Source organism: Centrocercus urophasianus, unplaced genomic scaffold (genome assembly GCF_019232065.1).
Source record: "Centrocercus urophasianus isolate 14NV4802_14NV808 unplaced genomic scaffold, USGS_Curo_1.0 seq_3, whole genome shotgun sequence".
Taxonomy (NCBI): Eukaryota; Metazoa; Chordata; class Aves; order Galliformes; family Phasianidae; genus Centrocercus; species Centrocercus urophasianus.
The window spans coordinates 2,194,622-2,214,110 of NW_024884866.1; the positions used below are offsets into that span (position 1 = coordinate 2,194,622).

The 19,489-nt window shown below is 35.6% G+C and overlaps 1 protein-coding gene across 1 annotated transcript in view; it reads left to right on the forward strand.

Moving 5' to 3' along the window:
* The window catches only part of IQCM (IQ motif containing M), a 96,079-nt gene that overhangs the window by 71,230 nt on the left and 5,360 nt on the right, over positions 1–19,489 (forward strand). The window contains exon 9 of the mRNA XM_042828386.1: positions 4,239–4,397. Coding sequence (XP_042684320.1) covers positions 4,239–4,397 — 159 coding nt within the window. The remainder of the gene's footprint in view (positions 1–4,238; positions 4,398–19,489) is intronic.

A 19,489-nucleotide genomic window follows, 5' to 3' on the forward strand; every position in this document is an offset into this window, starting at 1 on the left:
TAAATGTTTTCCCATTTTTTGTGTTGATTTTAAATACCCCCCCCCCCCCCCCCCTCCTTTCTTAAAAACATAAATTATTTCAATTTGGTGCTGGACTACATGAATTCTGTGGATTCCTTGGATTTATGTTCCAGTCCAATCAAGAAACTGTTGGGTTTGGGCTCTTCATCCTGTGACTACTTCTAAAAAAAAACAAAAAACAAACAAAAACAAACAAACAAACAAAAAAACAACCCACACTGCTCCAAAAGTAATGCCTCCAATTTTATTATGTTGTTGTGCCAAGACGTCAGAGGTGGATGTTGTTGGTATGGAAGTAGAGGCTGAACCATCTCAGCAACATACCATGCCATTTTGCTGCCGTTGACAGATAGCAGTAGAGGAGCAGTCTGACAAAAGGGCGGCTGATGTGATGTGTGGTGTGAGGTACCAGGTACGGATTACATTCTTACGTCTGAAACCAACATCACGTAGAATAACTGCAGCTATTAGTGAAAAATAGCAATACCCTATATTGAATTGCAATCATAGTTCAAAAGATACAGGTGAATATTCAGAAATAAACCTAATTATGTTAGGAAAAGAAAAAAGGATCGCATTTCCTAGTATCAAAGATATAACATACTAAGCAAAACTAAAATAGAAAGTGATAAAACTATGAAAGTAAAAGAAGCACGTAACAATAGGTACAAATAATTCATTGCGTTTTTCAAAAGGCATGCAGCCATAATGGTAGACAAACCAAGCGTGTGTTCTTTTCTTTGTTGTATTTTCGGTCATTCTAATCAGCTTTAAACATTCTAGATTTTTATTTTCTCTCATGTTAAAAAGAATTATTATTATTATTCTCTAATATTAAAAGTAAGTCGTAAGCGTGAATGACCCCTACACTTTTCAGCTATTTTCTTTGAGTACCCAAGAGCTAACAAGTGATGTTTTCAAAACGAATCTTAACAACTTGGAAATTTCTGAATAGCAGTAAGGAAACATGTAAATAAAACATGCTGAATGTGACTTTACAGGCGTATTATACAGACCTGATTCCAGCAGTGAACATTGTTTTTATTGCATAGAATTACAGTGAATGCTTTAGTTCTTACAAAGAGAATGCTCACTCACTCTTTGTAGTATGGACTAAAAGATGTCCAGTTAGCATCAGCGTAACGCTGTCTAATTGAATTTGCATTGATCAGTAACTTACCTGTATCTGTGTTCCTTCTGGTTTGTGACCTTGCTCGTGCCTCGGTTGCTTTTAAGAAGTGCATAAATGTTTCATCCAGCAGTATGCAAAATTATATACTATATGCTTTCCCCATGCTCTAGGTAATGTTTTGTTGTTGTTGTTGTTGGTTTTTTTTTTTCTGGAACCTAATGGCGCATTCCCAAAAAGTGTAATTCGTTATTTATCAAAGTATTTCAGGGCTACATTGAGAAGGAAAATATTCTGCGTGTATCTTTCTTAATAACCTGGCCTGTTCTAAGAGTTTCTTTGTTTTTTTTGGTTTATAGTTTCCATGTCCTCTGGGAAAAAAGAGGAATCTATTATTATCATGTGATTTTCAACACGAGAAACTTTTAGTAACTGGCAGGGAAATGATCTACTGGCAGTTGTTTCTTAAAATGTTTTTATAACTGATGAGTTTGTAGACTCAAATGTGATAGGCCTATGTTCCATCTCATTATATGTTGTCTTTTTTAGTATGCTTTGCATGTAATTTAAAGCTTACTATTTGACAAATTCAGTCTAATATTGAAAAATGATTGGTATGAAGGGGCATTGTCAAAATAAAGTTTTTCTGCCCAAGTATTGGGAAACAGTGAGAGGGTACAGGATTATTTGTATTGAAGTCTGATAAAATTTGACTATTGTTAATTGTTGGTACAAATGGAAGTGTCTGTGGCAGAGTGGTACTACAATGGGGTTGAATGGTAGCATAGAACTAAGCAGGAGGCCTGTGTTCAACAATATTTATATTGTAGGTGTACACCTTTTCCAGTTCCTAATTATACTATTTATTACCCACGTTTCAGTATGCTTTTGCAACAATTTGGAATTTGGCCAACTGACTAGCTAACTAGGCAACTTGAATTTGAATTCTCTGTTCAGTAGTTCCCCATTAGGCTGGTGGGATTTTTTTATCCTGTAAAGATAGGTAGTATGGTTTGTCATTTCCCAGCTCTGGAACCTTGGCTGTTCTCCATTAGTTCTGAAGAAAAACAACCAGTGGCTCCAATACTATTTCTGCAAGTTCCATTTGCTCGGTGGGATGAACTCCGTCTGATTTCTGTGAATTTTCTTTCATTGCAGTGACAGTGTTGCTCATTAAAAAGTCAGTTACTGTGTCGCTTAAGGAAGCCCTGATAAATCTATTCTATCAGATATTTTAGACAGAAGGCTGAGAATGTGTGTATTGGCATCTGGATGGCAAGTGAGAGCCGGATTTATGATGGACAGCCGAACTGCTGTAGTGGTTCTAGGGGATAGAAATGTAAAACATCACAATACCAACAGGTGAATTGATGAGTTCATCTGACACGGATCAATTATCTTCATACACAAGAAACAAATAGTCTTATTTAAAACCGGAATAGTAACAGAAAATCTAGTTTTAGGATGCTGTTGTTTAAAAGGAAAGGTCTACTTGATTATAAACCTGAGCCTTCCCTAGTATATCTGCTTGATTAGTCCTGCAGCTTATGTTCAAGTCAAGTTTTAATGAACTTTACTATCCTTTCTCCTTGTCATGAGTTCTGGAGGTTTAATTATGGTACCATAGATCAATGATCCTTGCATTTATTTTTGTACACTATATCACTCAATGACATAAGTCTGAAAAGCTTTTTTAGCAGTTTTGCCCTTCAACTGTAAACTGTGATTCTGTACTTCTTCATTAATGATCTTGGAGTGCTTACATAACTCCTTAAGAGAAAATATTAAATGTAAAGTAGTTCCATTAATTTAAGAACAGGGACATTCTATTTAGACTCCCCTTTTCCTTGCTCAAGGAGTACAGCGTTTTTCATTTTGATAAATGATTTGCCTTGTTATAACTTTTTAAACTAATGGATATAGAAAAAAGATGTTAAATAAAAATGGTATGACAAAAAAATGTGACATTCACTTTATTTTACATGGAAACGAACGTAACACAACGTGATTTTATTGAACTGTAACAGGAAAACATGGAAAGTTCAGTGCTGAGTGGGCCTTGAAATTTACTGTAATATAGACCCCTTCACGTACAGATGGAGTTTCAGATGTGACCCAAATGGTTAATAACCAGGACTGTTAACAGTACCATACTATAAGACTTTTGGCTCATTGCACTCTTCTGAAGGATATGAAAGGTACTCTAACTGTGAATGTCAGTATCTGCATCCTGGAAAAAAGTTGCATTTGGTGTTAACCAGAAGGAAAAGTAACTTCTCCTCCATAGTCAAACAAGCTTCTAAAGAGGCTATTCTAATTGCTGCTACAAAAACAACAGCAACAAAAAAAAAAAAAAAATCAGAAATCTGCATTGTTTTAGCTGCTCCTGCAGCCAGGAACCAGGCTACAGTTTCCAAGAAAGTGAGCCCTCCATACGTGAGCTCCTTTATCTCCTGAGGACTCATATCTCCTGAATGCAGTGTTCAGTACATGCACAAGACACTCTTGTAGAATTGAACCTTTTCAAGTCAGAATTGTTCCACTTTTTCAAATGTATGATGTTCAGCTGTTGTTGAGGATTCATGTCAAAAAAGAGATAAGAATCTCTGAAATGTTATTTCTTTCTGTTTTTTACTAGGGCACTGTTAGTAAGTATTGCTTTTTGCCATATAATTTTCTGGTCTAACTTAAGGTGTGCTACAGTTTGTGATCAATAAACATCTTCCATTAAGCTTTACATGCCTGTGAGAATTTTTGTTATGCTTATCACTGGGCTCTACTCAGAGCCGTATTATTTAGTTAGTGTCATAGAATATACATCTGTGTATTAAACTAGTTGATGTATTAGAACAATAGTTAATTGTATTTTTCCAAACTGGCATCTTTCTCCTGGCTTGTAATCATATCCTGTAGCTAATAAATCTGTGTACATCTCAATCTTTTTGTATTATGAAAGTCCACAGTTTCATGGTGGTATGTTCAAGGTAATAAAAAGAAATCTATTTATAGATGCTATTGTTGTGGGTGCCAATTGCATATAAGTATCAGGGAAAATATGTTGATCATTATCCTTTTTTCTGTTCTGCAGCTTCTGCTACTGCTGTAAGAAACATCAAAAAGCATCAGGCAGTTGAAATGGCTTTCACTATGTTTCCTCCTCTTGGTGCAAAAGTGAAGAATGTAATTACAGTGCCACTTCCATGGCTGCATCCTCTCATGGATGGAAGAGGTGGATCCAAGAAATCAGGTAAAAATTTCAGCCTCTCAGAAAGTTGTGAACGCAATGAAAGGCACAACAGTGTTGTATCTTCTGCATCACCAAGTAAAATCTCTGATTTTCAAGAGTTTGCAACACAAAATCTGCGAAGTAAGCAACGTGGCATAAGAATTTGTAACACTTTTTTCTGTGTATTAATGTTATAAAGAGAATGTTCTCTTGTTATGTTTTTGAAGGTTTAAATTCAGGCCAAAACTGATTTTCTGCTACTTTAGCCTTTGAAGGCAAACAAGGCAGGCAGGCATTCACTAGAAAATGAATCTAGATGCACGGAAAGAATTTATGACACCTATGTAAATGATGGGAGATGAAAATATTAGAGTGTATCTCTTTGGGTGTGCTAGTGGTAAGGCTACAGTGCACTGAAAAGTCTAAAGAGATATACTTAGAGTGCCTCAGAGCATGGTGCCACTGAGAAAGAAAGGGCCAATGAGGACAGCAAAAGTGGAAAAAAAAAAAAAAAAAAAAAAAAAACCCCACAGAACTAAGAGTTATATAGCAGGCTGTTTGGTTTTGGTTCTTTAATCTTGGAGTAAGGAGAGTTTGCTTCAAAACAAGCTTGGAGTCAGAGAAATCATCGGACTAAAGTTCAAAGTAGTAAATATACATGTTTCACACTTCTTCTGGCCTTTCCCCTTAGTTTTATTCGTAATAGAAGCCAAACTGTACGTTAGAAACCGAAGGCCAGGATCTTGTTGGTTCTTCCCGTGCATTCATGGGAATTTCCCATGGTATATTTAGATTCTGAACCCATTCCTAGACCCAAAGACAGCACTCTGTATGTTGCACAGATAAGTGGAATTTAAGAGCTCTGCAAGCTCTTAAAGCACAGTTTATTTTCAAAATGTGTATGTAAATCAGAAGATGGATGGAGAGAAGAAATAAGTGCAGTAGGAGAAGAATGTGAGCCACCCCTTGCCCAAAGTTCTGTGTTCTTGCACTGGAAAAGGAGCAGTGGTTTGGAATTAAAGCAGTCATCCTTGATGTTTTAACAAGACAGTGTCTTTCTCCTGTCACTTATCATAAGGTTCTCTATGACAACTCTGTGAAACTGCTGTGAAAAAACTGTTATTCAGTACAAAGCTAACAAATTAAAAAAAACTTTTAGATTTTCAAACCTCAAGTGGTAGGACCAACTAAACTAAGTCTGATTTTCTATCTGTATTTCTGTTTGTGTTTTCATAAGTAATAATTTATGACTCTAATAGCTGCAAGGCTTTGATTGAGAATGAAATATAGAAGGATTTTTTTTTTAATCTTTACAAGTATTTTTTAAGTCAAACCTACAAAAGCTTTTTCCCATTTCTGTTGTTTCATTAACACTTGAACTGGCATTGAAAAATGCTAATTATACTTTCTTTGAGCCCTATCCCTGTCTGCTATAAATGGTCATAAATTAATTGATTTTAATACAGAAAAGAGGGTTTAAACATGGAGACAGATGCCGTTTGTGTGAGAATTTCAAAGTCTGTCATGACCTGAAGTATTTAAATGTTCTCCTATTAGTCAATATTCTAGATAATGGCTTCTCTTTTCAAGTGCTCATTGAGTTCCTTGGTAGCATATTGCTTTTTCAGATTTTGATTATAATGCAGATGAAAATAGTAGCAGAGGCAAAAATAGATCTTTGAATGAGATTGTGATCTATATGCTAAGATCTACCTCTGCAGGGCTTTTTTACTCCATGACCAGAGTGCTGCATCTTCTTGAGTTACAACAGTTATTAAACTGGTTGGCAAGAGAGATGCAGTAGTTGCCTTGAGAAGAGATTAGTTTATTGAGGGAAGACTTTCTGCGTCTCAAAGACTCCTCTACCAATGAGTGCTTTAGTTCTGGATAGCATTGGAAATTTATTGGGTTTTACCATTAATGCTTATAAACACTGTAAGACTCATACACCCCTTTTAGTTACCGGGTCTGTTTCTGTGTCCTGAGATATGTCAAGCTCTTGGCAGGATACTGAGAAGCACTTCACCCACTTCCCAACTAAGCTGTACACAGGGCTTTTGCTCTCTGGATAAAATCTAATCTGAGAGAAATAATCCCTGAACTGTGATTGTATTAAATTCAAATAGAGAAGTTCCCATAGGCATATATTTATGCTATGTATGTAAATTGCAGATTCTAGTGCAGTGTACTGTGAACTTCTAATCTAAGTATAAAAATTCTACATATGCTTAAATAAGCAGAAATTAAGCTTTTTTAAACACTTTTTGAAATGCAATAGTTTTGTTCATGTCACTGACATAAACAGCATGTTTTTGTAACACTTCTGCACTTATATCAACTACTATTGCTCCTACATTTCCAGTAAGTAGTGTGCTAACATCTCTTTTAAGGATGAGTAATCTTTACTGTATTTTTTTAAGTGGAAAATGGAAGATAATACTCATTTCCCCTTGGAAAAATAGCTGTATAAAAATGCATCTTCCCACTCAATTTATTTGCCAGCTTTTGTATTCAGATTGCTTCACGGATTAAAAAGTCACGGCATCAAGGTTTAATTCAAATTCAATTTTATCACTGCACTAAGTTTTTCAAGCATTTCAGCTTTCCATATATCCCAACTGCAATGTATGAGAATAGGATAATATTTCAAACTCACTTTTCTGAATTGCTTTTAGGTGGAAAGAGGCTCCTTGTTTAAATGACGGTATGGATGATTGAGCATTACTTTCATTTTGCTTTGTGAACAATTTGAACTAAATACTAAGCAGTGTAATACTGTTAATGGTGACTTAGCTTTTCTCTCTGAGGCCTCTGGTATGTTTCCTTGAAAGGAAGAACAGTTTTTTTTTTTTTTTTTTTTTAAACTTTATCTGTTACGGAAGTCTTATTCCTCTATGAAACAAAGATGTCATGGTGTTTTTTGGTGTCGTTGCAATGTTTTTGTTTGTATGTTTGCTTGGTTGTTTATTTTTAGTGAAGTAAAATTTTTTTCAATGTTTTATTGCAGTAAGGAAACAATACTGTAAAAAATTAACACTACTGTGTTTTCCTGAATATAACTTCAAAATATCAACATTGATAGCATAACAGTGGGCTTAGTGTGGATGATTTCAGTGGCTCAGTAAGATTGTAAAGCGTTTTTGAAGAAAGCCTTTTCCTTAAAAAACTAATTTAGAAGCTTAGCGTTTACCACCACACCCTCAAGGAGTCAATGGGACCCTTCAGTGGTAGTTCAGATCAGTCCATTCTATACCACATTCTGATGTATGCCCAGAGCATCTTGTTTAGTCATCACTAGTATTGTTACAAGTGTAAGGAATCTCTGCTCATGCTGCTTTCCTGGCAATGCTCAGATCTGCCAATTCCTTTCACTGCTAGACAAAGATGTGATAAGAAAGCCCTGAAAGTACCATATCCTAACAATTGGAAGCGCTATAATATTGTCTTCAGACTTATCCTGTACTTCAGAAGAAGCTTTGCAAACTTGGACTCAGCAGTTCCATGGGACAGAAAGAAATGGGGAGGAAGGAAGGCAAAATGGAAAGCTGAAGCACTCAAGCTACACAGGGTAGAATGATTATTTTACTACCTGACGAGGGTATGGCAGGTGTTTAAATGTCTGTATGTAGTGCATATTAGCTCTTTTTAGCTTTGATGTGATCTTCCCAATTTAATTTACATGGCATAGCTTCGAAAACAGAGATGATACTGCAGAGCTATCATGGCAGGCTTTCATATGGTGTCAGTTTGGGGTAAAGGAACAAAAAGTTCTATTAATATCTTTCTAGCATTAATCTCTGCAAGATGTCATGAAGAACAGAATTAGAGCAATATGTGGTCTTTGCCATCTTTGACTGTTGTGATTCAAAGACACTTTTGATCACTTTAAAAGAAAATTCAACATCTAAAAAGCACATGAACAAGTAGAATTTCCACAACAATCCAGTTCCTCATTTACATCCCAACAGGGTCAATTTTCAATACATTTCACATAAGAATGAATACACTGTTCTCACGATTGTTTGTGAGTATAGTTCCCCATATCCCATGCTGTAAACATTCCCCACAGTGTTAGATCCATGCTGTGACCAACAATATATGCCCAGTGGGCTAGGCTAGCAACGTCTACTATATGTTTATATTTCTTGCTTGCATTTCTGCAAAGCTTCTTCTTCCACTGCCTTAGTCTGGTGGTATGTGTGTTGCTATAGTTTGGGGGATTGTAAAGCTGTCTGTAAAAGCAATAAGGGAATTCAGCCCTAGGCCTTACAAAGGAAAGATCAAGCATTATACTGCAAGGCCTTTATTTTGCAAATACTTATAGGGTATGCATCAGGACAGGAAAGCTACTCATCAACTTAACGGTTTGTAGAAGCTTTACATAATATGATTGTTTCTTATGTCTCATTCAAGGTGATAACTGTAGCTTTTTTGCTGCTTGGCATTTCACATTATAACAGATTTTCTTTAGCTCTGTTAGTTATCAAAATAATCTGAAGTAGAATTCAGCCTAAAAATTCTTTAAAAATCGTGAAAATAACATCTTGACTCCTCAGAAAAGAAAAATTTTATTTTATGACATGAAAAAAATAGATTATGTGAAATTTCTTTAGAAGAAGGTAAAAGAGAGATATCAGATCCTTTCCAGCCCATTTATGTATGAGTCCGTATTTTTCATGTGGCATTTGGGTTGTTGAATGTTTAATAATGATATACATCTAGTAACTTTAAGAAAGCTGGCTCCAGTGTAGTTTTGTTTTTAAGAGGCTCTAGGAGTGGTTTCAGTTTTCAGGAGTTTAATCTATTGCATTTCAGAGTTTAAATTCTGTTTGACCTGTAGGCATGTTTGTGACTAACCAATTAAATCTCAAGGTTCTATTTCTGCTTCCTAATGTGATTAAGTAGACCCCCTGAAACACAAACAACAGCGTGTGACAACTACATATTGACTTTCAGATAGGCTTTGCATTATGGCCATCTGAAAGTCTGCTTAAAAGATACAGAGAGAAGCCTGAGATAGAATTACAGAAAAATGCCACGGAGTACTCAAATGATTCACGAAGTCAAGCTTGAACCATTTTGAAGTATGGTAGGATTATTCAGTATCCATGAAATGCAGATACAGAATAATTTCTAAACTGTTCTGCATCTACTGCATTAAACTGATATTTCACAAATGTAAGGCACAATTCACTGTAGATTCTAAGGACTAATTTTAGTACAGCACTTCTCTTTCAGGTTTTGAATACAAGTGCAATATAATGTGTCTGTTAAAAACAAGTATTACAAGTAATTTAATTTTGTGAAGTAGAATTGAATACGTACACATATAAGCAAATACCATTGTAGACATATAGCTATTAATGTTTATTTTATTGCACTGAATAATAGACGAAGAGCAGAAATGGATTTGGGAAACATTTTTATTTTAGTCATCATCCTTTCTTTCTGCATCTTCTGAGTGAAAGATGTCAGTATTTTTCAGTGATTCTTGTTAGTCTCAAATTTCTTTCAATGTATTTGAAATACAAATTTCAAACCTTTCAAAACAGAAGAGAAAAAAATTTAATCACCCTGTCACTTTCATTGTGTATCAACATAAATTTTGAAAATATCTAAGACAGCAGCCAAAAATATTTGGTCTTATATTAAATATAATTCACTACTGGATTGTCATTAGCTGCTTATCATGACACAAGATATAATCCTTTCTAAGGAATTAAAATGAGGATAGTATCATAAAGAAATATTTCTTTGCAGTTACAGTATTACGTGGAGTTTGCCTTACTCATGTGTCCTAGTAGACTAAGAACACGAGTCTTAATTGCAATACAGAATCAAGTTACCCTTTGTTAGAGAATTTATAAACCCAAAGATGTCTTAAATAGCTGCAAGGATCTTATAAAGAGATCATAAATAATTCCAGTGTGAACCTAACTGGAATTCTACTCTTAAATTAGGAATTCAAATGTCACGGAAAAATTGCTGATGATTTTGTGGCAGAACAATAAATCTAACTCTGCAAATGCTCTGGAGACATTTTGTGTCCCAACAGTTAGATGCACAAATCTGTCCTATAAAAAATAAGAGAAAATAATTTTTGCTTGAAAAAAAAACAGGGTAGGCAGTTTCAGTTTCAGAAATAGAGCATTAAGTTCATTTCTTGAACAGGATGGACTTGCCCAATGCATTAGAAATACTTGAAAAATATGTATATTTTTTCATAATCTTACCTACACTTTGGGAGTCCGCTTGAATGAGGGTTTCATTACTCATATAAAATAATAGAATGAATGCAGTTCCTCATGAAGAATGAGTAGAATAGGGAGATCATCTTATACTTTAGTCTCTGTGCTAAAAGAATACATGTGAAAGGAAATTTTAAGTCCAAATTTTGGTGTTTAATGGCATATGTATACAATCAATGATTCAACTGATTTGCTAACATTTTTCCCTGCCCAAGGTAGATAGCAGAAGAAATTGTAAAAGGCACTTAGATTTGACTTCAGTGGTTGCAATAAAGCCGTGACTTCGGAAGACCAAAATTGCCTCAAAGAGACAAGTGAACTGCATTACATGTACAGCAAATATACACAGACTTACAATTTCAGTAACTTGAAAGCTTTGTAATTCCACAGCAAAAAACAAACAAAAAAAACCCTGTAGTTCACATTCTTTAGGGAATTATGTAAGAACATAAAATCAAATCGATTCGAAAACAAAACTGTAATGTTATAGATGAAGACCACGATGTTTGGAATGATGAATCTGAATAACAGATTTTTTTTTTTTTAATTTAAAATTATTGTTTCCCATTTCCATATATATATAGGGAGATACCTTATTATTTTCCTGCAGTTCTAACAAAGCGAGTCTTGTATGATGTACCTGAGAGGCTTTTTGTTTTTTAAAACAGTCTTTTGATTAATTGATCACAAATATAGCTTTATGTATAAAGTCAAAGAAATTCAGTAGTCATATCTGTGATTCATGCTTGAAATCTTTAGAATGTGAAAACCATTGGCAGGATTTCTAACATCCTATAAGTCAGTTATATTTCATGAAACTAGAAATTCTTTAAATCTGACTTTCTTGGCTCTTGAAATACATTTACTGTTTATTATTACACTTGTATATTCTTTTTGCCTGCTCTGTTTATTGTACCACTTTTCATAAATGTTTGTTGTTTTACTGTAATGTTTGTTAATTAAGTTTAAAGATATACAAAATATTTAGTGAGTAACTTGTATCTGAAATAAGCGAAGACTACACACTGTAATCCTGCTAAAATATCCTGTTGTTTGCTTTTAAATCCTATAGGCAAAGCATTACTTTTGTCTGTTTTACTTTATGCCGACGAAGATTTTGAACACAAAAGAAATTAGCTTGGTGAATATCTTCTACATCCCAGTTTCTAGCGTTTGTAGTTATTATCAGGCTTTCAATCACAAAAAGAAATGCTGACGCTGTTGCTTAGCAAACTCCTTACTTAATTAACAGGAAGGACATTTCAGAGGGCTTTATTCAAAGCATGAAACTTGAACCAGTGATCTTAGTGTTCTGATTGGTGAGTTCCTGATGATCTCTCAGTAATATCTGGTGCATGTGACAAATTGTCCATAGAAAGATAGAAAGCTGCACATTTGTGGTTATTTTCATTGCTACATCGCCTAAGACCAGGCCCTGGGATTAATAGGCATACGGGTTAATAAGACACTGTCCATAGTATAAGAAAGTGCTAAGCATTAGCGAGTTTCTAGTCAAGATATTGAGAAAATAGGATTTCATTTATTCGAGGAATTTTTTCCCCTAGAGTCATTGCTGCGGGACTTATTCGTGTACTGCGTTTGTTCCCTTGAATAGTCTCTAGCAAGTACCATATTTAATAAAAATATTAACTGTCTTGATTAACATGCTACAGTTAGTAATGTAGTGGCAAAGTTTTAATACTTGCTAGGCTGTTTTCTTTTGGTTATTGTGAAAATGATGTCTGTAAGCCTTATTGGAAGCTCCAAGAACTATGGTGAACAGGTGAGGCGTTATCTTTCCAGGAAATACCAGCTTGATATCTGGAAGCAGTTATGGTTTTCCCCAACTCAGTTGGGTCCATCTTTTAACTTAACAGGACCTGTAAGTTGCCAACAGGTCGTGACATAGCTGGAAAGCTCAAAGTGCATGTCAGCACTGCTGGCTAGTAAACAGGAAACTATCTCTTCTGCATTGGTGGTCTTACAATGCTAACCTTTTAGAGCAAGAAAAAGCGTTAAAAGTTTCTGATTAGAAAATTAAATCATTCATCTTCATAGAAGTTTGCATACAGCTATGTGTACTGAAACATTGTTATGAAACAACTGATGTATTTGCTATCTGGTATTTAGAATGCTTCTCAGGGAAGAGATTATTTAAATCTCAATGTCATGTGCATCTTAAATGGAGAATACGTAAGTCTGCATGTATTTACCTTTGATGTTAGGTCCAGAGCAGGGATTGAGCCTTAATTGATGTATAATTATTTCCTTCCAGAGATTGATTTTTTTCACTCACTTCTCACTCAAGCATGACTCCATGAATGCAGGATTTCAAGGGCTAAGAACTTTTTCTCCAGCTCTTGATACTCTTTCAGTTACTTTCACAGTAATATAAGTTATTTCAAACTTTCATTACTTAGTTCCTTGGAGAGAGGAGGAGGGGAAGGAAAAGGAGAAAAGGGAAGGAGTGTTCAGATATTAATTTTTTCGCTTGCTCTAAGTCTTACTGTCTCCCTTCAGTCTTCCCTGATCTGAGAGTGAACCATCTGTTCCTCTCACCTTCCAATTTTTCCAAGCAGTTGGTCCAGCTTTTATAAAGCAATAATTTTATTTTCAATATGATGATGTTTCCTCTGAAACTTGCATGGCTAAGGATTCTCAGCTAATACCCGGATTTCATTGTTGTTCTAGACAGTTTTTTTTTTTTTTTTTTTTTTTGGTGTATGTTATTGCAAACTCTGTACCATATTTTTTGTCATGCTGACTCCAGGTAACGTGCAACTCCTGTCTGGATTACGTAACTTAGAAAGTAGAAAATAGCTTTTGTATTTACCATTACAGTGCATGGAAGAGAAAGAGTCTTAAATCCAAGGCAGCTGTTCTAGCACCATTAGTATGTAGGAGCAACAATAGAGAGATCAGATTTGTAAAAGTAAAAAGATCTTTGCATTCCAATCACATGAAAGGCAGATGGGATGTTTGGGTTAGCTTAACTAAATCCTGTGGGAGTGTGGGAAGCTGAGCTATATTGTAGATGTGCTCATGTCTTTTGGGGGAATTAATCAGACATCTGCAATCACAGAGGATCCCCTGTCTTTGAGGCCAGTGCAATTCTAACTTGAAAAGAGGAGAATAGCATATTTAGGACTGTGGAGAGGGTGCACAGACCTGGTACAGTAAAAAGTTTGTTTTCTGTGGCTGCTTGCAAGAGCTTCCTCAAAAGAAAGATGATCTGTGAGAGATATTACTTGGGTCCTGCACTTCCTCCTGAGATGCTATGGTTTTCACTCAGCAAAAACGAGGAGACCAGTTTAACATAGATTTCCTTGGTCAAACATGTCAATCTCAACATAAAGATTTAGACCTCTGTACATATATCTTTAAGTTTAAAAAAAAAAAAAAAAAAAAAAGTCCTCTGTCCTCTTAGCTCACGGCAACTTTGTTATATCTACCTATTCTGTGTGACATCTTGTCCTGGAGATTTAGTACATGCAAAAAGCCACAAGCAGTCGGCAGCCACTATTTGAACCTTAGTCCTGCAAACCTGCAAATATTCAATGAGGTTATTTGTCCTAAGAACACTAAGTGAATTTGACTAGATAAATTATTTGCCAAGCTCCCCACTTTTTTAAAAAGCAGTCATTTTGAGCTGTATGAAGTAATACACTGGTGTATCTCACTGAATTGATTATTATGCCAATCAGCAATATGTGCAGCCAGGAGTGTGGAAAGTGTGTGTAGATAACAGACAGATTGACTGACTGACTGACCATCCAGCCAATCAACTTTATTTGCCTCAGATTCAAGGAAGAAAAATTACTGGCAAGTTAAAAACTCCTGGATAACAAGGTTTAAAATAAAAAGGATGATACAACTTCTAACAATAGCATTGTGAATGGAGACATTGTCATTCTGAATGGAGATCTGCTTGACTCAAATTGAGTAACAACGCTGTTTTTCTTCATTAAGACCATTAAAATCTGTAAGGCTATGGGACCTGGATAGACATAAAGGTTTTAAAAAGCAATGAGGAGAGACTAATGCTCATTGCTGCATACTTACTTGAAGAGCCCAATTAAGTAAAAGTTTGTGCTAATTTGAGCTCTCCAAAAAATCTGAGCAGAACAGCTTCGTCTTTGCTGTTGCATTGGTTCAGAAAACAAAACCACATTTTTTTTTTCTTAGTATCATCATATAAATATTCTGTCTAGAGAGCAAAAATGATTTTTACTATTGTAGCTGGAGATAAATGTTACTTGTACATAACATCAAAAGATAAAAATTCACCAAGGTTCATTTTCTGTGCCTCACTGTGCTGTTTCAATGGAGCGTCTCTGGGAATATTGCAGTTTCCTATTGTTTTTTGGAAGGACTAATATTAGCATGAAATGTGGTAAGAATTATTTAAGAACCTAATTGCATGCTCTCTATCTGGCATTTGAATTTTGCATCTTCAGAATTAATCTTTTCAGAGTGCTTTATTTAGTTTCTGTTAATACCCTGTAATTTAATAATTGTAGTGGCAGGCTGAGAAGAATATGGAATAAGGAAAGATTTGCATATTTCTTTGATTCATTCGGTTGCTATAGGCTCTGACCTTTTTTTTTTCCCAGTTTGTTCTTAACTAGCAGTTTTGCTAAGGCTGGAGTGAACACCGCAGTGCATGGAGGGATTGGATAGGGACACTGGTCATCCTTTATTCCATTGATTTGTCGTATGACTTAAGGAAGTCTGAATCAGTCAACCAAAGCTCCACAAAGCAGTAGTAACTATGTCATTCTTGATTAAATTTTACTTTCAATGTAAAAATCAGCTTGAGAAAAAGAAAATTTAAACTAAGTCTTAGCACGAAAGCAGAAAAGATGTCTTTTTCTGTTGCCCTATGACTACAGTGAAAACACATCTGAAAAAAATTGTGGCTGTGACTTCATGTTTGAGTTTTTGCCTATTAAAACATATTCCTGCAGGCCTCTGTTTTTTGCCCTTGTAACCTAACTAAAAAAATGGCATACTAGAAAGAAATCTTCTGGAAAGATTGGCTAATGGCTATGTAAACAGCAAATGCTTGCTGCATATGGGCATTAGGAGATTTTATTGCAAAGATTCAGTGACTACTGTGAGCAGGGTAGAGCTCTGAAATATGGCAGCAAGACAGCTCTTTTGGATGAGGCCTTGAAGTAGTTTGTCAAAGTCTTTGGGACTGTTGACTCAGGGCTTAAGCAGAGAGAGAGCTGCAACAGCTAAGAGACGTAGCTGTGCTCCTTCAGTCTTCTGCAGGCATTTGATGTGATGTGAATGAGGGGAACCACAAATTTGCCTGTAAGGAAGGGAGTGTCTACAAGGCACATTATGGAGACATACACTTGGTGGAATTAGGTCAGAGAATGCTTAAGCAAACTGGATGTAAATCAGTTGGTGGTCTTGATGGAACCCATCTTGACAGAAAATTGAAATGTTGCTTTTCCAATATCCGCGCATTGATAAAGTAATAAGTCATTCCAGGACAAAAGATGTTTCTGTGGCTTGCAATATACTGGCTTTTGTCTGATGATAAATTTTGTACTCCTGGATATAAAAAAAAAATTATATCTAATTAAAAAATTATTGAAAAATAGGTGTTGGCAAAATGGAAAAAAATGCAAAGGGATTTATTTGAGTGGTATGCATTATTTCTAAAATTCTTGATTTATTTTCTTTATTTCAGCATTTCTGTTTCATCACCTGATTCCTCATCCACTTTCTCTGAAAGAAAATATTGATTTTTGAGATCATTATAAGATTTTGTTGAATGTTGTTGAATTTTGTTCAATGACCGGAGTTTGACTAAAGATTGAATAAGGATTATCCTTATTGAATAAGGATAGGGGTATTAACATTAAGAACTTCCCAGATATGTAGGTATGTTTGCATGTTTCAGGTGTATTTTATAAGAATGTGATCTAATATTCTGTTGTCTAATTTTGTCAGTTTCTCATTCTTCTAGAAATGCCTGCTTCAACTGCTGCAGCAGAAAGAAATTGGTCTGCAGCAAAAATACTTGGACAGATTGCAGAAGTCTGTTAAATATTAATTCAATTAAGGCTGAATATTCAACTAAGATTAGTAGCAATGATATATAAAAATACTTTCATGAATTTATTTAAAAAGAGATGTAATTGAATCTACCAAAACTTATAACTAATGTTTTAGATAATAAGTGAAGCTTAATTGTTTATTTGAGGATAATGTAGGTACAAACATGAAAAGATACATATGCTTGTATATATGTATATGTGTGTATATATGCAGATGTTTGCATATGTAGATATATATTAAAATATATATATGCATATATATATATATATATACATATATCAAGATGACTGGGGAATTGGAAAATAAAGCAGAAAATAAACTGTTCTTGGACAGCCAGCCTACAGTTTGTACTTGTCCATGTGACTCGACTCCTGAATTCTTACATCATGTGAACCAACTTGTTCACACCTCCATTCCCTGTTATGAGGGTTTTCCTGGCACAGAATTATGACTGGGCATGTGCTGATACAGACTGATGCCTTATCTGGACAAGCTGGGAAGCTTGGTCCTGGAGCATGGTGTAGCATGATAAATTAGCAAGGAGGTACAGGAGCAGCGGCTGTGTTCTTAACAAATATGATAGGAGAGGTAAAGAATTTAGAATATTAGGAAAGAATTGTGGTGTACTCTGTTTGCTGCCTTTTTTTTTTTTTTTTTTTTTTTTAAATCTTCTAATTTTTTTTTTTTTTTCACTCAGTATTTCTCTCTGTTTTTTATCATGTGGCCTACTGGCAATGTGTTTATTTTGCAGAAAGCGTAAAGACAGATATATGACTAGGAAGGGAGAAGGAACTCAGTATAACTAATTTTTCCTTTCATGCATGTCTTTTCTAGTGGTATATTTCCCGGCAAGAACATTCACACAGGGTGAAATCAACACAAGGGCAGCTGAAAATATGTAACAACGTACTGAATTATTCTTCTTCTCATTGATGCAAAGCGGATAGCATTTGAATGTAAAATATCCCTCAGTACCACCACAGAAAAATGGAAATACAAGATGAGCTATTCAGTGTTTGTTTTGGTGATCTTGGAATGAGGTCCAGTGCACCACAAGGAGCTGTGGCTTAAGTGTTCATAAGTCTCCTGTGTGATAGAGAGTTCAACAGGAAGGTCTGTGGGATGATGGCTTTTCCTGACTGGATAGGTGTGCAGTATATATCAGAAGGACACTCTGATCTCTGGTCAGAGAGTTTTGCAACTGTAAACTCAGTGTGCATGTCCAGTTGGGATCAAAGTTTGGTAGGAGGTTGATAGGAATATGGATGTCCACCTGTCAGAGCATCTGTGAATGGAAGCCTTATTCATTTTACAGGTATTTGCCCTGTCCATGCAGTTTAAGACATCAGCAAGTGCATTCTGCTCTGCTGAGAGGCTGCCATGGTATACGTTGAGAGACAGCACCAAAATATTTACTGGATTCATACCCAATCCTATCTCTGGTGCAGTTTGTGTCAGCATGCTGCTGTGCTGACAGGCAACAGGTCCTCACTGACAAGCTTCTATGAGCCGTTTTTAAATGAGCCGGTTTTAAATGTTGAGGAAAGGCTCCATTATGTTCGGTGGGCTTATTAAAAAAATCTGCTCTATTTCATGCTGGATTAGGTGTTTTTTTTTCAAATAAAGGTTTGGGTGCCTTTATTCAGTCTAATCTCAGATGCTATGTTAAAAGATTGGCTTTTTTTCCTGTTCTTCCTGTTCTTTTGTTGGGGAGGTCAGGTGCTATGACCAACATTAATCAGCATTTCAAGACTCCCGATACACGTATGTAAAGACAAATCACTTTCTGGCCCATTTCTGTTGTTAAAATTATGTGATGGAAAGGAGAATGCACCTAAATGCCATTGCAAATGAACCGTTTACCCACCTAGCAAGAAAGAATCCAGGCTTAGATTCACAAGATGTAGCTTGGCTTCGAGTCTATGTATGAGAAAGCTTACTGTAAGACCGAAAATTGAATTATCTCTATGTTCAGAAGTTAGTTACCCTTAAGTTCATCTCTCCAATGTCTAATTTCATTTTCAGATTTTTACGTAGTTTATCTTACATAATGAAGAATGTTGCCACAGCAGATTATGCTTCTCAGAGAGCAGATCATCTTTACTGGCTTTAAAATGGCTTTCTTCAGAATAGTTCTGGGTAGAATGACATGAGTAGAATAACAAAACAGAGTTTTAGCTTTAAGACCAAATTAGAAAGCTTTATGCTAGTATGAGTGTATCAGGATTGCATTGTCAGAGAAGGGCAAAATGCTAACAGCATGAGAAAGACTTCAATTTCTGAATATTTAATTCATAATAAAAGATAGGCAGAATAAATAAGGAAGTCATTCTTTTTCATCACTTTTGACTGCAAATTGTCAGTACGTCCAACCGCATTACAATATGGTTTACTCTTTAAGTATGAGCTACTTTGTATTGCAGCACAATTTCAGTGGCTTTGTTTTGGGCTGCTGCTTCTGTTTCAGGATAACCACATTAGGAATAACTACACCTTTCCATCACCTAGGTTCCCTAAATATGTCCAACATGCCAACTGGAACCCACAAAGGTGGAGGTTTCTTCTAAATGGTGGCCATCCTCAGCAGATATAAGTGCTTGCTACAGATGCTGTGCTTGATTCCACAAAGCTTCAAAGCAGATAGAGTTCTGTAGTTGCACTTGAGGGAGCCAAAATGTTTTCCAGATTCTGCTGTCACTTCTCCCACTTGGGAGAAGCGGTTGCAAATGCCTCTCCTCCTTAGCACAGGGCGAGGGCCCAAAACACTAGGGTCCCTCTGATTTTCTGTGC